At 49.9% G+C, this 26,840-nt stretch overlaps 2 protein-coding genes across 2 annotated transcripts in view; one reads left to right on the forward strand and one right to left on the reverse strand.

Annotated features, from left to right (window-relative positions):
- Window positions 1–21,437, reverse strand: ANAPC2 (anaphase promoting complex subunit 2). The gene is made up of 13 exons (XM_067561450.1): window positions 21,232–21,437; window positions 18,647–19,269; window positions 16,906–17,038; window positions 12,441–12,615; window positions 12,150–12,269; window positions 11,454–11,571; window positions 6,678–6,859; window positions 6,357–6,498; window positions 5,256–5,331; window positions 4,360–4,563; window positions 2,596–2,725; window positions 1,327–1,562; window positions 1–555 (listed from the first exon to the last, which is right to left on the reverse strand). The coding sequence occupies exons 1-13, from the start codon at window positions 21,331–21,333 to the stop codon at window positions 343–345; spliced, it is 2,454 nt and encodes an 817-aa protein (XP_067417551.1). The 5' UTR covers window positions 21,334–21,437; the 3' UTR covers window positions 1–342.
- Window positions 21,331–26,840, forward strand: part of SSNA1 (SS nuclear autoantigen 1) — a 7,694-nt gene continuing 2,184 nt past the window's right edge. Inside the window, exons 1-2 of the mRNA XM_067561483.1 lie at window positions 21,331–21,540; window positions 21,838–22,037. Coding sequence (XP_067417584.1) covers window positions 21,489–21,540; window positions 21,838–22,037 — 252 coding nt within the window. The 5' untranslated portion in view covers window positions 21,331–21,488. The remainder of the gene's footprint in view (window positions 21,541–21,837; window positions 22,038–26,840) is intronic.

Raw genomic sequence — 26,840 nt, forward strand, 5'->3', positions numbered from 1 at the left:
AACACGGCTGGTGTTTTTATTAACCAGGGAAATGGACCCTAGACACCAACATACTGGACAAAAAGCACTGCTGGCACCAGCCCCTCTGCTTGGCCCAGCTCAGAGAAGCTCTCCAGGTGCACTGTGCTACAGCCCAGAGCATTACTGAGCTACCTCCACGTGAAGGGCAGCTAATGGGGAGAAAGAGCGTCCCAGAACCACAGCACCATGGCAACCCAGCGGAAAGGCAGAGACTGTGCTTAACAGGAGCACCCGGACGCCACCTGAAGCAAGTATAACGGAGGTGCTGAATGCAGCAGAACAGCTGCCAGGGAGCACAGTGCCCATGGATTGGCGGGGAGGCTAGCTGCAGTTCTTCGGCAGGCGATAGACACCGCCAGAGTAGATGAGCTGCTGGTCCCGGACTTTCTTCTGGAGGAAGCCCTGCAGCTCCTGGATGTCAATTTCTGTCACCACGGGACCCGTCATCACAAACATCTTCAGCATGCTGTGAATCCGCTCCAAGGACAAGCTCTCCAGATTGGTCAGCATTGCTTGAATATACGTCCAGAAAAGCTGCAGAGGGACACAAAAAGGCAGGGGTAAATCCCAGCCACACTCCCAACCTGGCACCTCACGTGCCTCCCTACAACCCAGGGAACAGAGAAGGAAAAGAGGCTTTGGGAGCATGGGTGCACCTCGAGAGAGCAAGCAAGGGATCTGCGGGGCTGACCGTGCACGTCCTGCACTCGGCTGCCTTCGGCACCACACAGACCCGCCCTTTGTATGGTCAATGCCTAACAGCAGCGCTAGGTGTGAGGACACGTTGCTGGAGAACAAGCTCTGGCCAGCGGTGCACTAACAACTCCTGGTGGCCAAATGCAGGCTGAGCCCCTCCACGTTCCATGCCAGCTCTCTTTATCCTCTCCCCGGGCCCACTGAATCCCCAAAGCCTGGCCCGAACAGGACGCTTTCTGGCTGCTGGACTTCATGCCCCTTCTTAGCAACCCAGGAAAAATGGGAGACCCCATGGCATGGCTCAGGACTCCTCTGGCTGGACAGCGGCCATTCTGAGCCAGAGCAGCTGACTTATCGCTGCTTCTTGGAATTCTCGGGGCCCTCTGAAAGCAGCTGGTTCTGGGGCAGAGTCCCTCCTGAGACTGGAGACACTGCCTATGGCTGGCTCCCAGCCTGTGTCTCGCATCCCAGCTTCAGGGCGGGAGCATTAGCCCCATTCATCCTAGGCTGGTCATGCTGCTAACTGGAGGTGACTGGGACAGAGCAACAGTGCACAACATTCAGGAGAAGGCGAGTGCCTTCCCACTCGGGAACACCCAAGGTAGGTACCTGCAACTCCTCCTCTTTCTGGTCAGCCTGTGATGCCATGGCAGAGTCACCCTCTTCATCGCTGTCTATCAGAACCACCTTCTCCACCTGATCCTTCTGCTCCTCCTCAATCACTGTGAACGTGCCCTGGGGATCCTCACGTAGGACGCCCTGCTGCAGCCACAGGGTCATCTTACGCCTCAGCGACGTCACGGGAACCTTCAGCACTTCACTCAGCTCCACCAGTGTCCACGTACCTGAGGGAGACCACAGGCACCACAAGGAAGAGCAGTCACTCCCTGGTACGGGAGGTGGACTCCACACAGGAGTGCCCAGCCCAGCCAGCACCAAGATACCATCACCACCACCACACAGGCCTGAGCCTGCATGCCATCAGCACAGGCACTGCCAGAGCAGATCCGTTAGCACTCCATCTAGCCCAGTGTCCTGTCCCCAGCAGCAACTTCCTGTTGAACCAGGATGCACAAGAAGGGCAAGAATCCCCATGGTGGGCTATTCTGGGATCATGTTTCTCCCAAACCCTGGAAGTGAAGGGCTGGCTCAGATGTCTAAGCAGGATTCCAGCCCTTCTATTCTAGCCTTTCTAATGTAACTGTGGATGTTCTCATTATCCATATCAATGGCCAGGCCTTTTCTGAAGCCTCTTAAGACCTTGGCTTCTCTAACCTCTTGTAGCGATGAGTTCTTCAGGCTAAATGTGTTGTGTAAAAGCAGGATTTCCTTTTGCCACTGCCAGCACTGCTGCCCTGCAGTTTCACTGAATGTAAAAGTCAGATTCACCTCCTCTGTCACATCCCCTCATCTCAACTGCCATCCCACCCAGGCCTCCAAACATCCCCAACCCAGGAAACAGACATGGATCTGGCTACTCAGAGGGAACTGCTGCACCATCTCTCTGCACTTGGGATGGCACTGACCTGGCACCATCAGAGGGAGGGAGCTGGGGAGCAGGGCAGGAGAGCAGGGAAGGGGCAGGCAGCTGTGGCAGGAACCAAGGGAGGAGCTGCCAGTGGATAAGAGTAGCCAGGGGCTACTGTGCAATGTGCTCCTGAAAGCAGGCTGTGTGCTGAGCTGCTGCTGAGGGGAACAGGCTTTCTCAGAGCAGCTCTCAGAGGAGCGGAAACATGGTCAGATGCCCTGGGCTCTGGATCTGCTCTCCTAAGTCTCCAAGTGTTACATCTGTGTGAGCAGAAGTGCCCTGTCCTGTCCAGCAGAGGGCAGTGGTGAACACACCGGGGAGCGTGGCAGGGCCCACATGGCCTCACTCACTCTTGCTCTGGAAGTGCAGGATGATGGCTGCATGCACGGGGGACACAGAGAGGGAGACCGTGCGATCCGCCAGCTCCACATCCAGGTTCACCAGGCCCAGGTGATGCTTCCAATTCAGAGTCCTCATGGCCTGGAAGCAGGAGAAGCAGCTGCTCACACCACACATGCATGGCAGGTCCCTCACTGACAGCTATCACGCTGACCGCCACGTCACCCACGGCTACAACAGCCTCTCCCTGCGGCCTGCATTGTGCTCAGCCCCACACAACCACTGCCCTCCCACTAGACACGCAGCCCCGCAGGTTATCACCCAGCACCCCAGGGCCCTCACCCACACAGTTGCTTAGCCCTCTGCCCCCACCCCCCATGGGCCATTGTCCAGTCCCTACTCTCACCTACCCTCAATTCTAACACTGACCGTCACCCAGTGCGGGTCTCCTCCTCAAGCTGTGCTGTAGCTGGAGGGAATTGGGAAGAAGGCCTGAGGGCAGCTGGGGCAGAGGGGCTTGTTTCTCTCAAGAAGCACTATTCAATAAGGAGCAGGGTTCTGTCAGAGAAGCAGCCTCTCCAAGGTGGGAATTGGTGTCACCTGGCAGGCTCAGAGCCGTCTGCCCGCTGGGCCAGGGACTTAAACACTTAGGCAGAAGCGATTTGGCATCTCCTCCTTAGACGGTCTCCTGGAGTGCATTGGCACCCCACACCATGACTCTCCTCCCCCCACTGGCAAAGGCCTATTAGGGGAAGGCTAGACACAGACGGGCTGGACTCCCAGCCAAGCCCAGGCCTGAGACAGAGCTGGATCTGAGACAGCAAGAGGCTGGGCAACGGGGACTCAATTCAAGAGATGCCAGGTTTCCATTTGCTGTCCCCGTGCTGAGGGCGCTGTATGGAGGTTAGCTCACGGGAAGCAGCTGGGCTTCCGGGCACACAGACCTCACACTCCTTTGAATTCAGTTGCTTTGATTAAGCTGGTGCACTGGTGCGTGGACATTCATACTGATTTCAAACCGGTTCTGCTGGTTTAACGTGTGCCTGTCGATTTTATTCACACAAGCTAAGCTGCTCTAAGCTGTGTTGAAATGGATACCAGAGCATCCAGACACACAGCTGCCCCAGGTTAACTACACGGGGATAAAATCGCCCCTTTTGTTAAACCACTGCCACAGTGCAGGGCAGGCCTCAGCCAGGGGGTGGCCCACAAACTGGCTCTTTGGGGTTACTAGCATTTGCTCTCTGTGTCTGCCTGGTGCATAGCAGGCCGGGTAAGTCCATGCAACTGGCTCCACAGAGACAGGAACCCCTCACCTATACGCAGAGGCAAGGAGCTTCTAGAGCCTCAACCCTCACTCAAGGTCTGGTTAAAGACCATGGACACAGGTGTCCTCTGCTGCAAAGGGCTACAGGCTGGTGAAGACGAGGGGAGAAGTCAAAGGACCCAGGAGGAGATGTGCATTGGCAGGGATGCAGGCAACAAGTGGAACCAGATGGGGAGCAGCAGCACCGTGGGAGGGCCAAGAACACAGCTTTGGCAGCAAACAGCCATTTCTCTTCTGGTTTCCAGGCAGCACCACTCCCCCCTGGGATGCCTCCAGCTTCTCCGCCTGCTCCGCAGGCCCTTGGTGGAGCACAGTGGAGAACGGCTCTCCAGAGCCCAGGGTGAGGGAGCCCTGCTCTTCATTCTCTCTTGTGGGAACCCGCTGCCCCCCGGTTGCTAACTCCAAGGCAACCCCTGCCCTAGCTAGATAGATCACAGGGCTCCCTCACCTTTAACTTCTCATACTTCTTGGAATAGGCTTCCATGGCCTCCTTGATTTGCTCAGGGAGCTCCAGCTTCTCCTCCTTCAGCGGCGGCCAGAACTCGCTGGACAGGATGACAGCAACGAGGCTAAATGGGGGCCTCTCTTTCTCTGGGAGTTTCTCTTCCTCATCACGGATGTTGGTGTTAATGCGCCGCGAGTCAGCCATATCCTGGGGAGAGGCAAGACACAGCACCCAGCTAAAAGTGCCTGCTCTTCTCCTGGCCAGGCCCCGAAGCACAGCCGGGGCTGGGCCACACAGCAGGCTAGAGGTCACAGGAGCCATCACAAAGAAGAGACTTGAGCTGGAGAAGGGGGGCTGAGAATTGTGTGCAGGGGAGGATGGGGACATTAGAGACCATGGACATTTGTCCCCACTATCACTGAGGACAGCACCAGACAGGCTTTAGCACAGATCGCCAAGAAGGAAGCTGGGATCACCCCACACCTGCAGCAAAGTTGCTGCCTCTGCTGTTCCTGCTCTAGTGGCAGACGGAATGACAGCTCCAGGGCCAGGGCAGCCCTGCCCCAGATTCACCAGCCCAGCACACTCAATGACTCAAAATAAGGAAGAACTCTGAACATAGTCCTGGGACCCCCAGATCACCCCCACTCCCCGTAGGGCCCCCTCCACCTCTCACTGAGTCCCAGGGAGACCCTCCCATTCCCCTCGGTGCTTCTGCCTCCCTCCAAAAGCCCCTCTTATACTCTGCAGTGCCCGCAGAAACCTCTCCCCAATTCCCATGGCACCTCAGATTTAAGGCAAGCATCCCACAGGCCACCCACGGCTGCCATTCTCTGCGACACCGGAGACCTGCTGTGGAGCACACACCAAGCCCTGGTGCTGAATCATCAAGAACCTACTTTTAACATGACCTCACAATAGTGCATCTGGGCTTCACCAAATCGCAGCTTCAGCAGCTCCACGTTGCGGATCTCCCTGACAACGACAGAGGCAGAGGATCACAAGCAAGACCTTGGGAAGGAGCAGCTGAGGCTTGGCCCTAACCTCTCCCTGCAGGGCACAGCAAGGAATGGCAGCCCCTTTGAACAAACTGCCCCTGCTTTCTTTGCTATCTTATGGGGATGGTTCCAGGCATCTGAGTGAGGAGGGATCCGCCTGCATCCAGGGCATCCATCCCGAGCCAGGGGCTGCTGCAGGAACTTCCCATCCCCCTGCAGTTGGGGTGGCAGTCTGTACCTGCCCTTACCATCCCGAACTAACACAGCAGCCTCCCTGGCCCCGTTGCCAGCCATTCATGCCAAAGCGCCTGGCACAGAGGTGGCTTTCATTGGCCCCATGTCGAAGGTGGAGGAACTGAAGTGACTTGCCCAAGGCCGGCAAGCAAACCAGAGGTGGAGCTAGGGACAGAACCCAGGTTTCCTGACTCCCAGTCCCGTGCTCTTCCTACTGGGCAATGCTGCCTTCCCACATGTAACAGCCTCTGCAGGCCTCCAGTGCCCCTGAAGCACATGTGAGAGTCAGAAGTATCCTGGGGAGGGGCAAAACCTGCTCTCTACCCTGGACTCCCAACTCTTTTCCCTCACTGAGCAGCACAGCGCTCCCTGCCTAGCGTCTCAGGGCTCCCCAGGGAATGCTGTGCAGCCATGTGGGCCCAGGATGGCCTGTAACAGAGCGAGAGGCAAGTGATCAGCTCTGTGGCTGACCTTCCTTCAAATGATCCTGGCCCACAATGCCAGGTTCCCTGCCTCTGACGGCTTATGCTGCCCTCCTGTTACTAGTCACACAATGCCAAAGGCCATTTCACTCCAGTCTCCCTCTGATGACAACTATCCAAGCAGACAGCCACAGGTCAAGGGGTGAGGTCATGGATTTCAGGCTGGGAACCCAGAGCCGCAGAGACAGCCCCACATCAGACAAGGCCTTTCCTGGGACTGCCTGGCTCCAAACAAGCTTGCTGGGGCATCTCTCCTGCAGACTCTGGGGCTGGGCACAGGCCTCACCTTTCAGCGCTGTAGTTGAACTGGTGCAGCAGACGGTCGGCCAGCAACGTGCGGTACTCATTGATGAACAGGTCCTTGCTGCCATAGATGCTCACCAGCAGGCTGATGATGTCCGAGGAGCGGCGCTTGGAACTCAATTTCCCTAACAAGACATGCCAGAGCAGAACATGAGACCTAGCCCCGCCCTGCCCCACAGAGGGTCTGGGGACGAGCAGCGCTCACTCACAGCACCACAAAAAGGAACAAGGAGGAAGTAACGGGCTGCAGAACGCTCAGATCAGGATGGATGCGACTGCAGCTGCTCTGATCCTAACGGCTAACCTGGGTCAGCATCAACTGGGTCAGGCAGCCAGTCTTCTGGCTCGGAGATGTCATCGTCACTTTCCTGGCCATTTTCCAGCGTCACCGGGTCGGCTTTCGAGAGCTCATTTGCTAAGTCACCAGACCCTTCGGCATCGCCCGTTAGACCCGCCACAATTTGCCGCACCGTGTCCTCCCTGGTCCTGTCAGAAAGCAGGAGATGAAGAAGGTAAGGGGGACCAGCACAGCCTGGTGTGAGATGTACAGAAGTCAAATATGCCAATATATATTCACTGGTAGTAAGTTATGTAAGCAGAAAGAGGGCTGTAATATCAGGAAGCAATCACCCTATTTCCCTCCCCATAGCAACCAGGATTCCAGTCATCACTTGTTCCAGACATTACTTCCTCCTCCTAAAGGAATTAGAGACAAAAAGAGACACAAACACAGCTCAAAGCGGGAGATACCTTGACTAAAGAGTGTCAGCTAAACTAAGGCTGAAATCCACATTCCCCCAGGATGAAAGCTCCAATGCTTAACAAAGTCTTCAAGTTACTGTGAAACTTTTAGATGGGGTGCGGAGGGCAGATAACTATACAACAAATAAGCTGTTTAAGGAATAACTTGCTGCGACGCAGGAAAACTAACCATTCCAGGGGTCAAACTTCCAGCTATCTTCCAGCCCAAATGGGAAGCTATACATGTCTGCTTTATGAATCAAAGGTACTATCTTTCCATGTGCATAATCTGTATTGTTCCTCCAAATAATGTCTCCTTCTATTTTACACCCTAAAGAATGTGAAATGTTTATATAAAAAAGAAAGTATGACTACATCCACTAGATTTAGAAAGACTGTAAAGGGATTGTTTGTTTTCTTTTTAAATGATCATTGCACTAGAGAAGTGATAAGAATTACACTTTACTAGATGCCCCAAAAGCCACAATTCCACAATTGAGGAAGAAGGCTGTGCTAGTTTAAAAAAAACCAACCTGGTTTAGAGGGGAAGTGAAGGCAACTGTAAAAAATAAATATTTATATATATAAAACAAATGGAGGAAAGGGGAAGTTGATAGTAATGAATATAAATCAGAAGCTCAGCATTGTAGAAAATTGATAAGGGAAGCCACGGAACACAAGGCGAAATCTACAGTAGCAGAGTTAAGGACAATAAGAAGGAGGTTTTTTAAAGTATATTAGGAACAAAAAGAATCCTGACAATGGTATTGGTCCATTACTAGATAGAAATGGTAGAATTATCAATAAAAATGCAGAAAAGGCAGACGTGTTTAATAAATATTTCTGTTCTGTATTGGGGAAAAAACATGATACAGTCTCATCATATGGTGGTAACACACTTTCCATTCCACTAGTATCTCTGGAGGATATTAAACAGTTGCTACTAAAGCTAGACATTTTTAAATCAGCAGGTTCAGATAATTTGCATCCAAAGTTTTAAAAGTGCTGGCTGAGGAGCTCACTGTTGATTCACATTGATTTACAATAAGTCTTGGAGCACTGGGGAAGTTCCAGAAGGCTAAGAAAGTTCATGTTGTGCCATTTTAAAAAAGGGTAAACAGGATGATCCGGGTAATTATAGGCCTGTCAGCCTGACATCAATCCTGGGTGAGATATAGGACTCAATTAATAAAAAACTAAAGGAGGGTAATGTAATTAATGCAAAGTGACATGGGTTTACGGAAAACAGATCCTGTCAAAAGAACCTGATATGTTCTTTTAATGAGATTACAAATTTGGTTGATAAAGATAATAGTGTTGATGTAATATACTTAGACTTCTGTAAAGTATTGGACTTGGTAACACAGAACATTTTGATTAAAAAACTAGAACAATATAAAATTAACATGGCACACATTAAATGGATTAAAACCTGGCAAACTGATAGGCCTCAACATGTAATTGTAAACAGGGAATCGTTATCAAGCAGATCTGTTTCCAAAGGGGTTCCACAGGGATCAGTTCTTAGCCCTACGCTACTTAACATCTTTATCAATGACCTGGAAGAAAACATAAAATCATCACTGATAAAGTCTGCAGATGACATAAAAATTGGGAGAGTGGTAAACAATGAACAGGACAGGTCACTAATAAAGAGGATTAGATTGCTTGGTAAACTGGGCACAGTCAAACAACATGCATTTTAATATGGCTAAATGTAAATGTATACACCTCAGAAAAAAGAATGCAGGCCATCCTTACACGATGGGGGACTCTACCCTGGGAAACGGTGACGCTGAAAAAGATTTGGGGATTGTGGTGGATAATCAAATGAACATGAGATCCCAGGGTGACGATGTGACCAAAAGAGCTCATATGAACCTGGGATGCATAAACAGGGGACTCTCGAGTAATATTAGAGAGGTTATTTTACCTCTGTATTTGACACTTGTGTGACTGCTGTTGGAACCCTGTGTCCAGTTCTGGGGTGCACAATTCAAGAAGGATGTTGATAAATTGGAGAGGATTCAGACAAGAGCATGAGAATAATTAAAGGATAAGAAAACATGCTTTATAGCGACAGACTCAAGGAGCTCAATCTATTTAGTTTAAGAAAAAGAAGGTTAAGGGGTGACTTGATCATAGTCTTTAAGTATCTACATAGTATCTATATAGGAAACAAATATTTGACAATGGGCTCTTCGATCTAGGAGAGCAAGGTATAACATGATCCAATGGCTAGAAGCTAGACAAATTAAGGCTAGAAATAAGGTGTAAATTTTAACAGTGAGAGTAATTAACCAATGAAACAATTTCAAAGTGTTGTGGTGGATTCTCCATCACTGACAATTTTTAAATCAAGACTGGATGTTCTTCTAAAAGATCTCCTCTAGGAATTATTCTGTTCTACAGCCCGTGTTAAAGAGGAGGTCACACATTAGATGATCACAAGGGTCACTTCTGGCCTTGCGATCTATGAATCTATTAATTGTATGGCACAAAATGGAATATTGAAAGGTATGAGCATCTAACCAGGGCATAACTTTGCAATATTAAACACAACTACTTAAAGAGGGAGTAATTCCAATTAATAGTCTGGGTAATACCGCAGTGCAATCCTTGAAACGAATGAAACAAAAACTCTCCGACAAGGATCAGAGAAATTGACTGTACACTAACACCATCTACTGGGTATTGATGGGAGTAGCACCTGAGAGCCAACAGCAAGTGTCCAATAAAATAATAGACTTGCCCTCCTACAACTAACCTGCAACAGCATGTGAAGCCTGAAGTCACCATGCAGGATCCCAGAACTAGCCCCGCCCATGTGGACAGTGGGACAGGGTGTACAGATCACACACACGAGGTGGTAGGGGCTAGCCATGCCCCTCCGCTCCGGCCCTGTCAATCTTGTATGATAGGGAGGAGGCTGCAGTTAGCAGGGGCAGAGGGAGCAGGACTGCCCTAAGCAAGGGACTGCAGGAGTGGCTCCTGAAGTCATGGACAGAATTCCTAGCTAGGAGACCTTCACCTCGACCCGGAGAAGAGTACAGCGGACTCCCAGGGTAAGATGGGCAGGCTGAACCTGACTCCGAGGTCCAGCCAGGGCAATTTCCCCAATCCCCACTACATTGGTGCTGGATCGTTGGCAGCACTGTAAACTCATCACCCCCTTCTTTGCTGGGGCACAGGGAGAGAGTATCCCTGAATATGTTGGGGTATGTGACTTTCATTTTTATCCCACATCCAGAGAGATTTAAGAAGGCACACAAAAGGGCAGAGCGCCCCCCAAATAGTAAGGAAGTGGTGGGACCATCTACTGTAGATAACTGGGTGTGGACAGGTTCTCCCACCCTCTGAGGGAAGAACCACCAAAGACTCTGTTACAAACAGACAGTCCTCTCCCTTCCTCCAGAGTCACAGGACTTAAGAGTTCTGACTGAACCCTGCAAACAAGTTGTAGAACCCAGACCTGCAAGCGACACTTGGACCAGCCACATGGACAGACTCTCCCAGTCCAACTGTTGCCAGGATTATGAAGTGATGAGATCTCATTTAGAGATTTTATTTCTCTATGTTCTTTAATGTGAACAACAAAGCTACCTTCTCGGGGCTATGTTCTTTCTAATGAGACCTCAAGGAACCATACTTTGGATTTTAACTAATGCTAAATGCTTCCTCCTTTATAAGATGAAGCAAACTGGCCTAAGAGAAATGCACAACAACTTTAAGCAATCGCTCTTGATATTTTAAATGAGTCCTCTTCATATCAAACAATTCCAATCGCAGGGACCACATTTCTAGATATGCCTTAAGTCAAGTGCATCTTTATTCCCTGGAGTGGAAGTGGGACAAATGTATTAGAGGACTAAAGAGTTGATAGCCAGAGATTGTAAATCAATGCGCTAAGAAATCTGGGTGATTTGTATTATTCCCTGGCATACCTGCTTGGGCCCCAACACAGGTCAGTGATTAACACAGATAAGACTGCATGTGTATTTGTGTGCTGTATATGGCTAGAATGTTTCTTGTGTCTACACTTGATGGATGACTGTTTACTGATGCGGTTCTTTGTGAATTAATAAACTGTTAATTGGCTAAGAATAACCAAGTGTCCTGATTTGAGAAATACTGGCCAAGATAAAGGAACCTAGAGCTCTAATTAGTAAGCTAGCGTTCCTTGGATTCAGTAAAAAGGGGTTAGTTACCCTGTTGAAATTCTATCCTTTTACCGGCTACAACACTTCTATCAAACCGGCAGATCTAGTTTGTTAGATTTCACCTTTAAGATCTAATGGCAGCTCAGCAGATTCATTGAATTGCCCCCATTCACACTTACCTCAGGTACTTCCTGATGGGTTCACAGGCCACCTCCAGGATAACCATGGAGGGGTCCAGTTCTCGCAAGGCCTTGATGGCCGAGATGTAGAGAGTAATTATGTCCGATGTGTTGACTCCTAAAGCAAGGGGGAAGGACAGGCAGAGTCTCAGAGCAGAGAGCAAAGCTTGGACCCAGAAAGGGCCCAAAGGGAGCCTCATGGGCTCCAGGTTCTTAGTCAGACCCAGAGAGCTGGAAGTAAGGTGCTTGCTGCTGCAGTGCCCTGGTCGGATGGAGGGACAGAGCCCTAAGTATCTGGGCAGCAGGCTCCACCAGGGAAGCTGCATGGGAGCTACTAGAAACCATCTCAGCACAGACTGCGAACTCTGGAGCATCAGAGACCACTGGCTCAGGCTATGCAGCACTTTGGAGAAGCCCTCCATTGGCTTTGAGCACAGACAACCTTCTAGCTCGGTCCCGTGCAGCACTGCAGAGAAAAGGGGAGCTTGAGGTGTGGGATAGGGCACTCCTACAACACACTGACAACCAGGAGCGCACTAGCATGGAGGGGACAGGGACATGGTTACCATATTCTCACCTTGCCATGCCCCTTGGCGCAGTGGCAGAGCTGCTCTTCAGGATATCCCCACTCTCACACACAGCCCCATCAGGGCCCATGACCAGTCCCTGGGGACTCATAAGGGATGAAATACCCACCGGGATGGAGAAGCCGCATTTCCAGAGCGCTTTTCAGGGAGCTGAGCAGCTGCTGCCTCTGATTGGTCCTTTCCAGGCAGAATTTGAGATCTTCCACAGCTGGCTTTGACTCTGGAAAATCTACAAATCAAAGGAGCAGTCAGAGAGGGTGCCAGGCCCCATAAACAGGGGATGGGAGAGCACAAGACACCCCATTGCATGTGGGGAGGGGCAAAGCAGGACTGAATGGCCATGGGGCAGGTGAGAGAGCGAGTCAACATAGCATGGACAGTGGGCAGGGGTCACGCTCACCACGGATGATGCTGAAGAGCTCCTCAATGCGCATGCTGGCATAGATGCGGTAGAAAAACCTCTGGACATGGCACCTCCAGCGCTTCAGGGTGCTGCTGGCCTCTGGGGTAGAGGGGACCATGGGGCTGTCCTGCAGGAACACTCTGCTGAGCCAGCCGATCACCTTCTCAATCCACTGAACAAAGAGAGGGACGATAGAGAGACAGCCATGCAGCCCAGCTGCACAAGCCACCATCCCATGCACCTTCGGAAGACTAGAAATAAGGTGTGTTTTTAACAGCGAGAGTAATTAGCCATTGGAAAATTTACCAAGGGTTGTGGTGCATTCTCCATGACCAGAAAATTTTTAAATCGAGATTGGAGAGAACTGCTCTAGGAATGATTTTGGGGCAGTTCTCTGGCCTGTATTATATAGGAGGTCAGACTAGCTGATCACAATGGTCCATTCTGACCTTGGAATCTATGACATTCACAGCAGGCTCCCGGGGCTCACGACCCCATGCTAGCCATTTGAGAACAGCATTGCTCTCGGCCATAGTCCAAACCCAGCCCTGACTGGAGATCACTGGTTCCTGGGGCTGCAGCTAGAGTAAGCATCATTGGGGGAGTGGAGTTAGCAGATGCTGCCAGATTTGAAATAAACTGCAGCAACGCGACGGGACAGATCCCACGGGACACTCCTGCTAACACAACAGATTTCATGTGTCCAGCAAATATGCTACATTCTGCACACAGCCCTACAAGACTGTCGCAAGTCAATAGCAGCAAAGATGACTTCCAAGACATGGACTAGAAAGAGATGCATGATGAAAGAAGTGTATCCGTTTGAAGGCGGGTGACTGGGGCCACATTTCCTAGTCTTCTGAGATGTGCCCCAGGTACACTGCCAGATGCTGCAGCACCAAGTTGCTACCTGCTGAGGCCCTACACTTCCTCATACATTCACAAAGTCCCAGAGGTCCCCATACTTGAATGAATGGCTCTTCCCCAGCAGGAATGCCCAGAGCCAGCACTAGGACGGCTGTAGCACTTCCTACTAGGCTACAAACCCTGGCATCCTGCTTCCTGTCCACATGGAGCCATCAGCAAGAAAGAAGCAGTTCAGTGGTATTGATTATCAGCCTTGTTTATTATACCAAAAGAGTTGTAATAAGGCACTGGTTAAGATGTCAGCATTCAGTGAGAAATTACTGGAATCCATCTGCCAACTACATGTACAGTTACATAATATACATTACATAATTACAATCCCAATGTAATTTATTACAGAATCCTTGTTTTTATTTTGGTCTTGATCATTTTTAAGCATCAATGGGGAAACAAGGAGTATCAATGACCTGCTGAATCTTTGGACCATACCACCGCAGAGGAGCTGGTTAAACACAATGCTCAGTGGCAACTTACATGCTATAAGGGCATCCATAAGTGAATTTGGGAAGGTTGGAGAGGAAATACATCGAGCATCAGGAAATACAGTAGTTGAAGATGCTGGTAGCAGTGCCAGCTGAGGGTGAGACTCATCTTATGCTAGGACCCATGTGTTTTGAGAAAAACACCTGCTTCCTCTGCAGTAAGCCGGACCCTAAAGGCATTCACTAACTTTCAACATGTAAGGCAGATGAAAAACTGTATGAAGCAGTTACTCTTAGCAAGAGCATTGCATGGAAAGTAAAGTTAAGTGGCTGCATGGTTGGGATGTTTTTCCGAGAAGTAACCAAGCACCATCCAGATCAAGAAGGGGCAATTTTAAAGCTATAGGATGAGATTTCTCACACTAGCAATCCATTCGCATCTGATGGACCAGTTTATTATCACGACGCAAGCAGTCTTCAGTGACGAGACAGCTAACGATGGCAGTCAAATGGTTACTCTGAATGATGACATGTATGAAGTCTTCAAAACCCAAAGCATTATCCAAGGCTCCATCAATCTATGGGCTCCAATCAAGAACAGACTACAGCTGTGCTTGAATGCAAAGAAGAAAGTCAGAGGGAAGGTGACAGGGACTCTTATACATCTCGGTGTGATGTTGAACCACGTGAGACTTTGGGAAAGTACAAGATGGAACAACACATGTGCCAGGAGAAAATCAAACAAATGCACATCCTGCATGGTTTTCCTAAGCCAGCATCTATTGACAAAGTGACCAGTACCTTATGCCAGCAGAGGCCTTTCAGCATACCAGTCATAGATGGCATGGCTGGGGTGCAAGGGCTCAATAAACCAGAAACTGTCCTGACGTGGTTTGGATGAACACTTCATTATGAGGCTACATATTAAATACTGGCTCTATGATGAAGTCCACCTTGTGTTTGACACATATGCAGAGGAATCAATTAAAAATATTAGCAGAAAGAAGAGATTCCATGGTATTACACTTGTCCAATACAAAATCATTGCTTCCACGAACATCTCCAACATCACAATGAACGGTCTTATACTCACACAAAGTACAAGTTAACTGCATATCTTGGGGCAAAAACACTCAGGCAGAAGAAGAATTACTCAAAGAATTTCATCACTGCATGGCAAAGTAAAGCTGCCACCTCCCACTGTTCAGTGGAGTTACCTTGTCGTTCCCATGAGGTGGACACTAAAATTACATGCGTGCCATCAATGACACATAGAGAGATGCTACTAAACTTCAGATTTTTGCACAAGACCCAGACGTTCTAGCGCTCTCTGTGAGATGCTATCCAAGACTTTTACAAGAGTCTGTTTTTGTGACTGCTGCTGGGGAACAGAATGGCTGCATACCCCTCAGAGATATGTTCCTATCACTTGGACCATAAAAAGCCACCGCACTGCCAGGTTTCCATGCCCTTTCAGGATGTGGCACTACAGGAAGATTGGCTGGAAAGACCATATTATCTTACCAGGAGGCATTTGATTCAACCTCCGAAGCCTCTCTCCTTGCTCTGAAGGTGCTCAGAACGCTTGAGGCAGTCGCTGATGAGGTCATAAATGCACTAGAGGCACCAGTGTGCCGAGTTTACCATTTGAAGACTAACATTACGACACCTACAGAGCTATGTTGGTGGATGTTTTCCAACCAGCAGACAAATGGAGAAAAATTGCCAACCAACACGGGATGCATTTATACCTGCTATCAAGAGGGCAAATTATCAGTGGAATGACTTTGGGATGGTTGAACACATCCAAAACTACCCTCCCCTATCAGAAATGGATGTATCTTGGAGGATGGACAGATCACACACATTTTTATGTGAAATACCATGCGTCCTGGATCAATTCTTTAGCTAATCAAATGCTCATGTGCAAAAACCAGATGCTGCAAACATGTGGCCAGCAGCCTGCACTGCATGGAGATGTGTAAGTGCAGCACAGATGAGGATCATTGTGACATGTCTAATGGTGCCCTCGATGAAGATGTCACTAATGATGACTTTGATGAATAAATGCAAAGTTATACATCTAGGAACCAAGAATGCAGGCTGTACCTGCAGAATGGGGGGACTATATATGGGAAAGCAGTGACTCTGACAAGGATTTGGTGGTCACAGTGGACAAGCAACTGAATATGAGCTCCCAGTGCAATACTGTGGCAAAAAGAGCTAAGGCAATCATTGGATGTATAAGAAAGGGAGGAGTGAGTAGGAGCAGGGAGATGATTTTATCTCTGTATACGGCATTAGTGATATTGCATCCCTGTTCTGGGGTGCACATTTTTAAAAGGCTGTTGAAAAATTGGAGAGGATGGAGAAATGAGCCACAAGTTATTCGAGGGCTGAAGAAAATTCTTTACAGTGAAAGACTTAAAGAGCACAATCTGTTTAGTTTACCAAAAGAAGACAGAGGTGACTTAGTTATGGTGTAAAGTAAATTTACAGGGAGAGAATACCAGATACTAAAGGTTTCTTTAATTTAGCAGAAAAAGGCAGAACGAGAACTAATGACTAGAAGCTCAAGCCAGACAAATTCTGAAATTAGAAATTAGGCACAATTTTTTAACGAGGGCCACTGGCGCAAACTCCAAAGAGAAGTGGTAGATCCTCCATCTCTTGAAGTCTTCAGATCAAGACGGGATGCTTTTCTGGAAGATATTCTTCAGCCAGACACCAGTTATTGGGCTCTGTACATAGATTCAGAGAGTTTAAGGCCAGAAGGGACCACTGTAATTATTCTCTGAACTCCAGCATAACACAGGCCATAGGACTTCCCTGGATTAATTCTTTAATTAATAAAGGGGAAACTGAATGAAATTGAATGGCCTGTGTTATGCAGATCAGACTGGATGATCACAGTGGTCCCTTCCAGGCACAAACTCTGTGAATCTATGAAATGGGGTATTTTCACAGGCTCTGTGTCAATAGTGGGAGGGACTTGGCAGGCCACGTTAGGTCTTTTTCAAATAGGAGTTTCATTTTGACGTCAACCCTTTAGCCTGTGACAGAAACAAGCACATGCTACCACAGGAACAGCTCCTACTTGCTGTGGGCCTTACCTCCTGGAACTCATTCAGAAAAGAGTGCTCATACTCGCCCCTGCATCTGCGCTCCATCTTCTCCTCTATCATCCTGTGCAGGATGGTGGTGACAGCATCAGCACTCACTCTCTCCAGCAAGTTCAGCCTGTGACTGCAGACACAAACAGTGGCCTTACTCAGAACGTATAGACAGGGAAGAGAAAAACTAAGTGTAAAGTAACTGGGTTCAGGGAGAGTGAAGTGGTAGAGATCTGTACTGCACATTCAGGTGTCAGATTAGAAACTGGCCTCCCTCCACACACACAGCAGCACATGTAGAGGAGCATTTCTAACCCTGTCAGATGTCAACACTGTACTTTGGTGCTCATACACCAAAGTGATTCGCACTGTATAAATGTCTAGCTGGATAACAGGGCCACAGACTTGAGGGGGACTGGGTTTGCTCAGTAAGGAGAGTGGTTATTTGGGAAGGATTTTTATCCACTAGGAAGTGGGGGGGAGAAATAAATCAGAAAATAGGGTAACTGGAGCCAAACTTACAACATCAGACATGGAAAGAAAATGAATGGATTCCAAACAACAGGATATGGTATAATGTGATATAGTCTAAGTCATATTAAATAGTTACACTGGTCAACTGGGGAAAGCAGATTTGGAGACAAAATACATATATTCTATACAATCAAATGTTACTTATAACAAAAATAATGCCTTTCACAGGTTTTGGCCATCAGAAAGTTCACCAAACTCCACTCTACATGGAAGAAGCTCCTTTCCAAACTTTTAACACAATGTGGTGGGTTTTTTTTTCCAATCCCAGCAGGACAGAGAAGGTAAGGAGTCTCATTCCTATACCTTTCATTCCTTCCTGGTCTTTGGTTTGTAAAAAGCTGTAAGTTCAGTTAAAGTTACATGCAAGTTTGGGGTTAGATGGGCTTTTTTTTTTTTTTTTTAAACACATACAACACTCTATTAATGCCCTTTTGGGTAATCTTCTGGACAGACAGAATCTCTAGCTATAGCGCCCTATCAGCACAGAGGATCAGAGAACTGGAATGGGAGCTTTCAAAGCCCTCAACCAAAGGGAGAGGGGCCGGATCTTTAACAAATCTTTTCTCCCAGGGGCCTGTCAGGAGCTTACATTAAATCAGCATCAAAAATAAAAACCAAGAGATTTTAAACAAAGTAAGAATCCATTCCCCTGTCAAGGGCTCCGGCCCTGTCCTCTCCTGTGATATAACCCCACTAGTTCTCCAGTCACCTATAGCATCTCCCAGCCAAATACTGCTGCTAAGACCTGATATTTCTAAATGGGTAAACAAGCAGGATTGTTTTTAAACTCCCATTCAGGCCTTCTCCATACATTCCTGAGGAGTAAAGAAGGGCAACAATGCTTTGCACCCTGGCTCTAATATAATACCAATCCTGTTTTTCCATATTAAATGTGACCAATGTCTTCCGGAACCTTTACTTTTGGGGGACAGAAAATCTTTCCCTTAGAAACATTCTCCCTTTAAAGAACAGAACGCACATGAATCAAAGCCCGTGTCCTGGTCAGGGGATGCTCATGCACCATCACCTTTCTGATTGTCTAATAATATGCTGTTAACTCAACCGCAAATCATGGGCTTGATGCAAACACCACTGAGTGGGATTCTCTGGTCTGCGCTGGCCTTAAAAATCTATGTAAAGCCTGCTGATGGGCTCCTATCTGTGTTGCATGTTCATTCTGACAGACCCCTCCCTTTAAGATACGCACAGGATTTCATTGAGCTGCTGAAACTGCTCCATGGCTGTGGGACACCAGCACTGCTCCTTCTTACTGCTGCACCCCATGCACTGCAGACCGTCTCCTCCTCCATCCTCCATATCACTCCCTTGCTCATTTTCACTCATGCTGCTCTCGCACTCATTCATTGTGTCTTCACCCTTTTTCCACTGCCGCATGTAAATCTTGAAGGTGCGGCTGTAGAACTGTTGAATCATCTCCTGAAAAGTCTTTGTGGTGGTGAAGAAGAGGATGGCTTTGAACATGGTGTAGACTTTCTCTCGCAACATCTGGGAGCCTGTTCCAAGGAGCAAGCCCATTTTGGTCCATTTTTCCAGAAGGTCCAAGCTGTTTAGATAAGGGTCTAGGCGGCACTTAAGCAGACAAAACGCATCCAGGAGAAGCAAGGAGCACTGTGGCTCTTCAGCCGTGTTTTCATACTGGCCAATACAATTCCAGAATTCAGGAGCTATATTTGCCTGAAGGTCTGTCTGTAAAACTTCAGTGAACCATTCTTCTAGGACAGAGTGTAAGTCATAGCGTTGCAGCACTTCCACAGCAGCCCGCAAGTCACTGTCCTTCAGCAGCCCCACTGACCCGGATCTGGGTGCTGCCTAAAGAGACACGTCAAGTTAAACACAAGCATAGGCACCTAAAAAATTACTGAAGCTGGACTATGCATATCAGGAGAGTTGGATCACGATACGGATGGAATCGGTCACCCAGTAGGTAGTTGGATCATGTGTGTCAGGGTGACTGTGACTGCAAGTTACCAAACATCTGCTGATTGGTGGAGAGATTGGGGTCTCAGTCCTGCTCCTGATGGGAAGGTGCCCACATCACAAGCATATAGAGTGTGATTGGCATCAACTGCTCTCCTTGCTGGCAGCTGCCATGGAAACCATAAGCGGAATGGCCTATTCATCTAAGAGCATGAAGCCACAATGGCAGCCATTCAGCATTAACAATGAGGCACGTAAATTTCTGTTTTATGACCCCGCTAAAACCAGCAGAAATATTCAGATCAGCCTCAGAACTGGCAGTTTAGATCTGGAAACACGATGAATTTTTCTAGAAAATGTGACGTGAATTGGTTCCCTAATTAGAAGATTCTAAAAATCGAGACACTTTCCTGTGGAGATCCCAAGGCCTCTTGTGACAATCTGATTTTGCAGGAACAAAAACTAAAGAAATTCCCACACAAAAATTTTGTTAGAATGTATATAAAGTTGCAGGCAGATATCCATTTCTCTGGTTTGCCACCTTTCAACTATAAACAAAATGTAGAGACCCAGGAAATTCAGAGTTAAGTCTGCACTTATAAGAGGTCCAAAGGCACTACCTTAACTCTGCTGTCCAAGTGATGCCATGATAAAAATAGAAAGTCAGGCTACTCTTACACATCCATAACAAACACCTTAATCTTTCCAGTAACCACACAAACTAGAATGACCTACGCTTACTCAAAAACAGTCTTAAGAAAAAAAGACATTACAAATTCCCGCTGAGACGAGCAGCATGGTGAGAGCAGACATCTTCCCCCTCTCTCTCCCCCGATCAATCCTGCAAGGAGCTGAGTATGCTCAGGCTCTATGATCTCAGGTGCTGCCAATTAGCCATGAGCTAGCAAGTGTGCCCTCGTGCAAACTTCCCAGATCAAGAAACTACAGCATTTCTGAGAAGTGGCAAGGCCAGTACAGTGACAAACCCTAGAAATATATGTGGGACACAAATGAGAAAATCTATGGTCTATATTTCTGACACCGTCCCTGAATGGAGCAATGACAGGAGGAGGCTGCTGTGTCTCGGGTAGCAGAGTTAAGACAGTCTAGTTACCATACATTTCAAGTTCTGGATGTCTGGGCCTATTACAAGTGCAGGCTTAACTCTGGATTTCCTAGTTTCTTAGGTGGTTTGTACAGCTCTTATTAACAGTAAACATGTCTATTAGAGTAGCATCAAGAGGCCAAACAGTTAGTGACCCCACTGTGCCAGGCGCTGTACAGACACACAGTGTGACCATCCCTGCCCCCAAGAGCTCAGAACCTAAATACTCCTACAAATGGCCGTGCGCTCAGATCAGTGATGCTCTGGCTCGCAACCGTCACCTCATTTGAGCGCAGGTTTTCGGGGGGAAGGTGAGGGTGCGAGCTGCAGAGCTGCCCCAGAGCGGGATCACCGCCGGGGGTGGCAGGCTCAGGGAGCTCGCAGGTGGGGGGTCCCAGAATGGCAGGTTTGGGGTGCTCTGAGGAGGGGGCTGCCCAGGGTAGGAGGGGACAGAGAAGGCTGGGGGGGAAGGGATGAAGGTGCCCAATGGGGGTGCCTGGGACGGGGGGACAAGAAGGCCCAGGGGAAATAGCTGGGGGGTACCTGGGACAGGGGCCGGCTGGGGGGGGGGGGGCCGGGGCGTGCCTGGGGGGGCCGGCGGGGGCGTAGCTGGGAGTAACTGGGGGGCGGGGACACGGGACAGCGGTGGTGGGTCCTGGGCTCAGCAGACGAGGCCGCGGTGCCGGCCCGACCCGGCCCGGCTCGCCCCGGCCTCTTCCCCTGCCGCGCTCGCTCGCTCGCTCACTCACCAGCCCGAGGGCGGCGGGCGGCACCAGGCCGGTGCTCAGCGCGTGCCAGGCCGCCGAGAGCTCCGGGCCAGGCCCCGCCGCCGCCACCGCCTCCGCCTCCATCCGGCCCCGCGCCCGGCCCCGCGCGGCGGGATCTGCTCTGAGGCGGGGCGGGCGCTAGCGGCGGTTGAGGCGGGGCCGAGGGAGGGAAGGAGGCCGGGCCGGGCCAGGCCGGGGAGCAGCAGGGCCGGAGCCGGAGTCGGGGGGCTCGGGGCGCCATGACTCAGCAGGGGGCGGCGCTGCAGAGCTACAACAACGAGCTGGTGAAGTGTGAGCGCGGGGGGCCGGGCCGGGTGGGGTGGGGTGAGGTGAGGTGAGGCGAGGCCCAGGCCCCTTGGCAAGGGTTGGCCTGGGTGGGTCCCTGGGCAGGGCATGTGAGGCCCCAGTGCGGGCCCCAGGCCTCCTGGCAAGGCCTGAGCAGGGCGGGGTGGGTCCCTGGGCTGGGCTGGGCAAGGCAGGGCAGGGCAGGGGGCAGCTTCCCCAGCAGCACCTGGGGCAGGCGAAGGGTGGCCTGGCCTGGCCTGGCTGGGGCAGGTGCGGGCGGCCCTGACTCGGCTCCTGCCCCAGGTATCGAGGAGCTGTGCGCCAAGCGGGACGAGCTGAGCCAGCAGATCCAGCAGGAGGAGGAGGAGAAGAGCCAGCTGCAGAACGACGTCCGGCTGCTGACGGAGAAGCTGGCCCGCGTCAACGAGAGCCTGGCGCGCAAGATGGCCACGCGCAACGAGTTCGAGAAGACCATCGCCGAGACCGAGGCCGCCTACATGAAGGTATCCGGCCGCCGGAGCTTGCTTGGGTGTTGCTGCGAAAGCCTCGAGGCAGGCCCTCTGTCTGCAATTAGCAAGGCCTGGCGTCTAGACCAAGCCTTCACCTGCAGCCAAGAGCCAGGGGAAATCAGGGCTTGGTGCTGTGACTGGCCGAGCACTAGGTTCAAACCAGTCATCTGCCAAAATCCTGCTCTCTTGCATACAAACAGCTCTGCCAAGTAAGTTTCAGTTTCCTGCCACAGGTCAGGGCCATCTTCCTGGACATGGTATGTCACACCATGGGAGCACTCCAGGTAAGGCCTCCCCACAACTCTCCCAAAAGAGGGCTACTGCTACAAGAAAATCCACAAACTTGCAAAACCCAAGATCTGCACAGTTTGCACATGGGATCTTCAGACCCGCACAATAGCCTTCTGCCACTTGAATGTGTTGTGGATGGCTTGCTGGGCCGTGTTAGAACCTTGGGGCCTGGGATTTCTGCCTCTCCTCCTGGTTCTGGAAGAGTGGCGTGGCCTGTTGCTTAGAGTAACGGTTACAGACAGGATAAGCAGGCACACAGGCTCGGCGCATTCATTTCAAAAGGCTGATTAGGTGAGACTTGGGGATTTGAGGTTGGGGTTATGTTTCCAACTCTGCCTGAAGTGCCGTTGTGGAACCTCAGATTTCTTTCTTCGCTGTAAAATTACAGTTCTTTGAGAGCCTCATGTGTTCCCACTATGGGATGGCATTTCCTAGTGAGCAGCACGTGGGCCCTCTTCAAAGTCGTGTCCCTTGGCCTTGTGGGCACCTCTTTTTGGGGTCAAATGTTCAGCCCCCAGTGCCGGGGAAGGGGAATGCATCCCTAGCTGCTTCCATTCCTTCACCACCACCACAGAAAGTAGAAGCAACCTTCTTCCATGACTGTTGCTTTCCTAACCCCATTAGGCTTAATTTGCCTAAACTGTATGTACTTATGAATTTAGTTTGGATCTTAGGTAAATAAATAGTATAGTTCTACAGTGTCTCAGAGCAGGGATATCACCCCAACTTTCTAATGTTCAAGCCTCCAGGCTTGCCCCATCACTAGGACTATGTCTGGGTTGGACCCCCAAAAGGGGTTTGTCACAGGTCATACCTATCCTTTAGCACCCCCTACTGACCTACTGTTGGCACTGCAGGCACTCCCTGCCTCAGTTGCTCTTCTCTCAGGGCCCCTTAAGAACAACACAAAGTCCAAGAGGGTGTAAGACAAAATTCCCCTGCTGCGGTTCTACTTTATTAAATAGAAATAAACCTGAAATCAAATCTCTGCCCTTGGGCTCAGGGGTTTCCCAGCCCTTCTCTTTGGAGCCTGTGGACTTCGGCACTCTTTCTTTAGGAAAGCTTCTCTTTCTATCAACAGCTTCCTACAGCTGAGTTCAAGTGATCTTTTATGAGGCACAGCTATTCTTTAGTCATTTAATTGCTTAGATAGCCTCTTTTCCTTTAAATTAGCTCCTCATGGGTAGCCTGGGTCCGGACTCCCCTTAAAGGAGCCAGCAACTCCGTGACAGTATTATAACAGATGTGCATTGTGTCCAGTGATCACCCAAGTTGGATGCCTGTGTCCAGAGCTTAATTTCTTCTTCTGTCTTGTAAAACTTATTCCCTGGCTCAGTGTGCCATCCATAAGACTTTTACCTCCCCACCAAGACTGCTGGCTCCAGCACACCTCATGGGAGAGGCCCTGATGGCTGTTGAACCTCTGAGTGGTCAGAGTTCCATGCACCATCCAGAACAACCTTCCTCTGCACCGAGACTCATACCAAGAGGGCTAAGCCATCAGCTCTGGCCATGGCATCAGCACCGGCCTCAGCTAGGGGCTCAAGTGCTGGTTCTGGAATATCAGAGACCCCTCCATGTGGTGTAACTGAGATTCTACAAAAGATGGTCCCAATACCACACCACATGTAGACAGCCTGACCAGAAAGCTGACCATCTCCCAGTTTCCAGCCTGAATTTGTCTAGCTTCAGGATCCAACATCAAACTGGAAATACAGCATACCTTTTCTACAGCGAGGGTAATTAACCATGGAAACAATTTAACAGGCTGACAGAGGACCTTTCATAGATTCCAAGGCCAGAAGGGATCATTGTGATTATCTAGCCTGACCTCCTGTATAACACAGCCAGAGAAGTTCCCCAAAATAATCCCTAAAGCAGGTCTTTTAGAAAAACATCCAGTCTTGATTTAAACATTGCCAATGATGGAGAATCCACCATGACCTTTGGTCAGTTGTTCCAGTGGTTAATTGTTGAAAATTTAGGCCTTATTTCCAGTTGGAAGTTGTCTAGCTTCAACTTCCAGCAACTGGATTGTGTTAGATCTTTCTCTGCTAGATTGAAGAGCCCATTATCAAATATTTGTTTCCTCTGTAGATACGTGAACACTGTCATCTAGTCACCCCCTAACCCTCTTTTTCTTAAGCTAAAGGATTCAAGGAACTGAATCTCATCGGTCTGAGGCAGGTTTTCTAATCCTTTTATCATTCTCGTGGCTCTTCTCTGCACCCTCTCCAATTTATCAACATCCTCTTTCAATTGTGGACACCAGAACTGGACACAGTATTCCAGCAGCAGTCACACCAGTGTCAAATACAGAGGAACCTCTGCTACTACTCAAGACTCCCCTCTTCAGGTATCTAGGGATCACATTAGCCCTTTTGGCCACAGCATCACACTAGGATATTAAGCTGATTATCCACCATGATCCCCAAATCTTTTTCACAGTCACTGCCTCCGAGGATAGAATTCCTCATCCTGAAAGCATGGCCTATCTTTGTTCCTAGATATAGACATTTACATCTAGCTATATTAAAACGCATTTGCTTGTGCCCCACTTACCAAACAGTCTAGACCTGTGACCAGTCCTCTTTGTTATTTACCAGTTAGAGGAGGGTTCCATGAGCTTGCCCCTGGGAGTGCCATCGCTCCAGTGTGAATCTCTTGAAGATCAGCAGCTACTGTTAAGTAACCTCCCTGCCTACCTCAGGGAAAAGAGACGGGGCCGTGGCCAAAAAGGGTTGTGACGGGAACAGGACTAGTAAGAGCACTCACTGGAAGAGGAGAATTGAACTTGTGGTTCCAATCCCAGTGCATGTTCCTCTAGGGTACAGGGTATTGTGCGGGCGTTGCTCTCTTCTTCTCCCTGTCTACCATCTTCTGCCACCGGCTTGCCAGGCATGGCTCACAATGCCTTACCCATCCCTAGCACAACCTGCAATTGTCTCGGGGCCCAGCACAGCTCCGGATAAGGACTCTTACTCATTCAGTGCTTTGGACCCTCTTACACACAGGGCAGCCTCATGGTTACAAGCAATGCTCGCTGCTGCCTCACAAAAGCTTACGGAGGGGTAAGGTACCGTGATCTCCCTAAGGAACACCTCAGCGCAGGATTAAGGGCCTGGGGTTGTGTTGTGTGGGGAGTGTCACCTTAACTGCCTTTGCTGGTGCTGTGGTGTTATGAGTTTTATGAGCTGAAATCTCCCCTTCTGGAAGGGTGTGCGGAGCACAGGGCAGGGCTGAATACCAGCAGCTTTCACTCCATGGGACTAAAGCTGTGGGTGTGTCAGTTCCCAGCCCTCTGCTGCTGCTGCAGATCTTCTGCAGTGGTGGGGACAGGGGAAGGTAAAATGGGGCTTAGCCTGGGCCACTGCTCTCCATCTGCCCCTCCTGGACCCAGAAATTTGCAGCCCCCCCTCCCTGGGGGGCACTAGTACCCATGCAGCTTCTCCCTCACCTCAGCCCTGTGGCCTTGGAGAAAGAGACTGCAGGAGGGGTTCAAGCAGGCTCTTGGTGCTGATGATGGGATTCCCTGCACTATAACTGAGTGACTTCTCTCCCATTGCCGCCTCCCTGGTCTTTCCCCTTAGCCCCTCATAATGCTACCAAAAGGTTTAGAATAACCAAACCAAAAACCTGGGGGAACTAAGGTGCCATTTGCTGCCATCCCATCACTTGTTCGGCTTTGGTTTGTGAACCTGTCAGGGCAGGGACTGGCTTACTCGACAGTTGGCTGATGCCTAGCACAGTGGGGACTGGAATAAACACTAGCTAGGACCGGAATAAACCTGCTAATGAATAACAGTGCCACCTTCTTCTGAGGAAGTTCAGCTTCCATTTTGGCTGTTAGCCAATATGCTTTAAACTAGACCCCACGCCAGGGCTGTGTGCCTGAGCGTGCAGACAGACTGTTCCAGGGCCTCTGCTCCAGATCCCCAAGGTGGCAACAGGATGAAAATTACAAGGTTGGGGTTAGTTTCATGGTTAATGCTTCACACCCCTTGGGGAGCAGTGGAAATACCAGTAATTGGGTCCAGTGGGAAAGCTGGGACACTGCTATTCATAGTGCGGGCACGCAAGTCCAGAGAGGGGCGAAAGGGTAGAGTACCAGGAGACTTAGAGCACGGGCAGAGCAGGAAGACTGCCTCTTCCCTCCCGCCGAGAGCAGCCAGGAGCGGAAAAAGAGGCCTACTTCTGCCTTCCAGCTGCTAGAGCAGGAACAGGCACCTGTGAGAGGTGAGGGGTTGAGTCAGTCATGGGAGGGTGCCAGTAGCAATTCCAGCCCTCTCCTCCGTAGCCACTAGCATTGGTGGGGGCTGAGCTTCTCCGCAGCGTGGCTGTCAGGTAAAGTCTCACAACCCTGCAGCGTTAGTTGCTCTAGGTATTATTTGGCATCTAATCTCTGTGACTAAAGCGAACTGTGCGGGGTATTCGGCTGCTGAGCAGGATGAAAGGTGTTTCTGCCCCAGCCTTGCGTTTCCTGAGCTCTGTCTAGTTAACCAGCCC

This window comes from Emydura macquarii, unplaced genomic scaffold, assembly GCF_026122565.2.
Source record: "Emydura macquarii macquarii isolate MOO-44397 ecotype Brisbane River unplaced genomic scaffold, CSIRO-AGI_Emac_v2 contig_2417, whole genome shotgun sequence".
Classification (NCBI taxonomy): domain Eukaryota; kingdom Metazoa; phylum Chordata; order Testudines; family Chelidae; genus Emydura; species Emydura macquarii.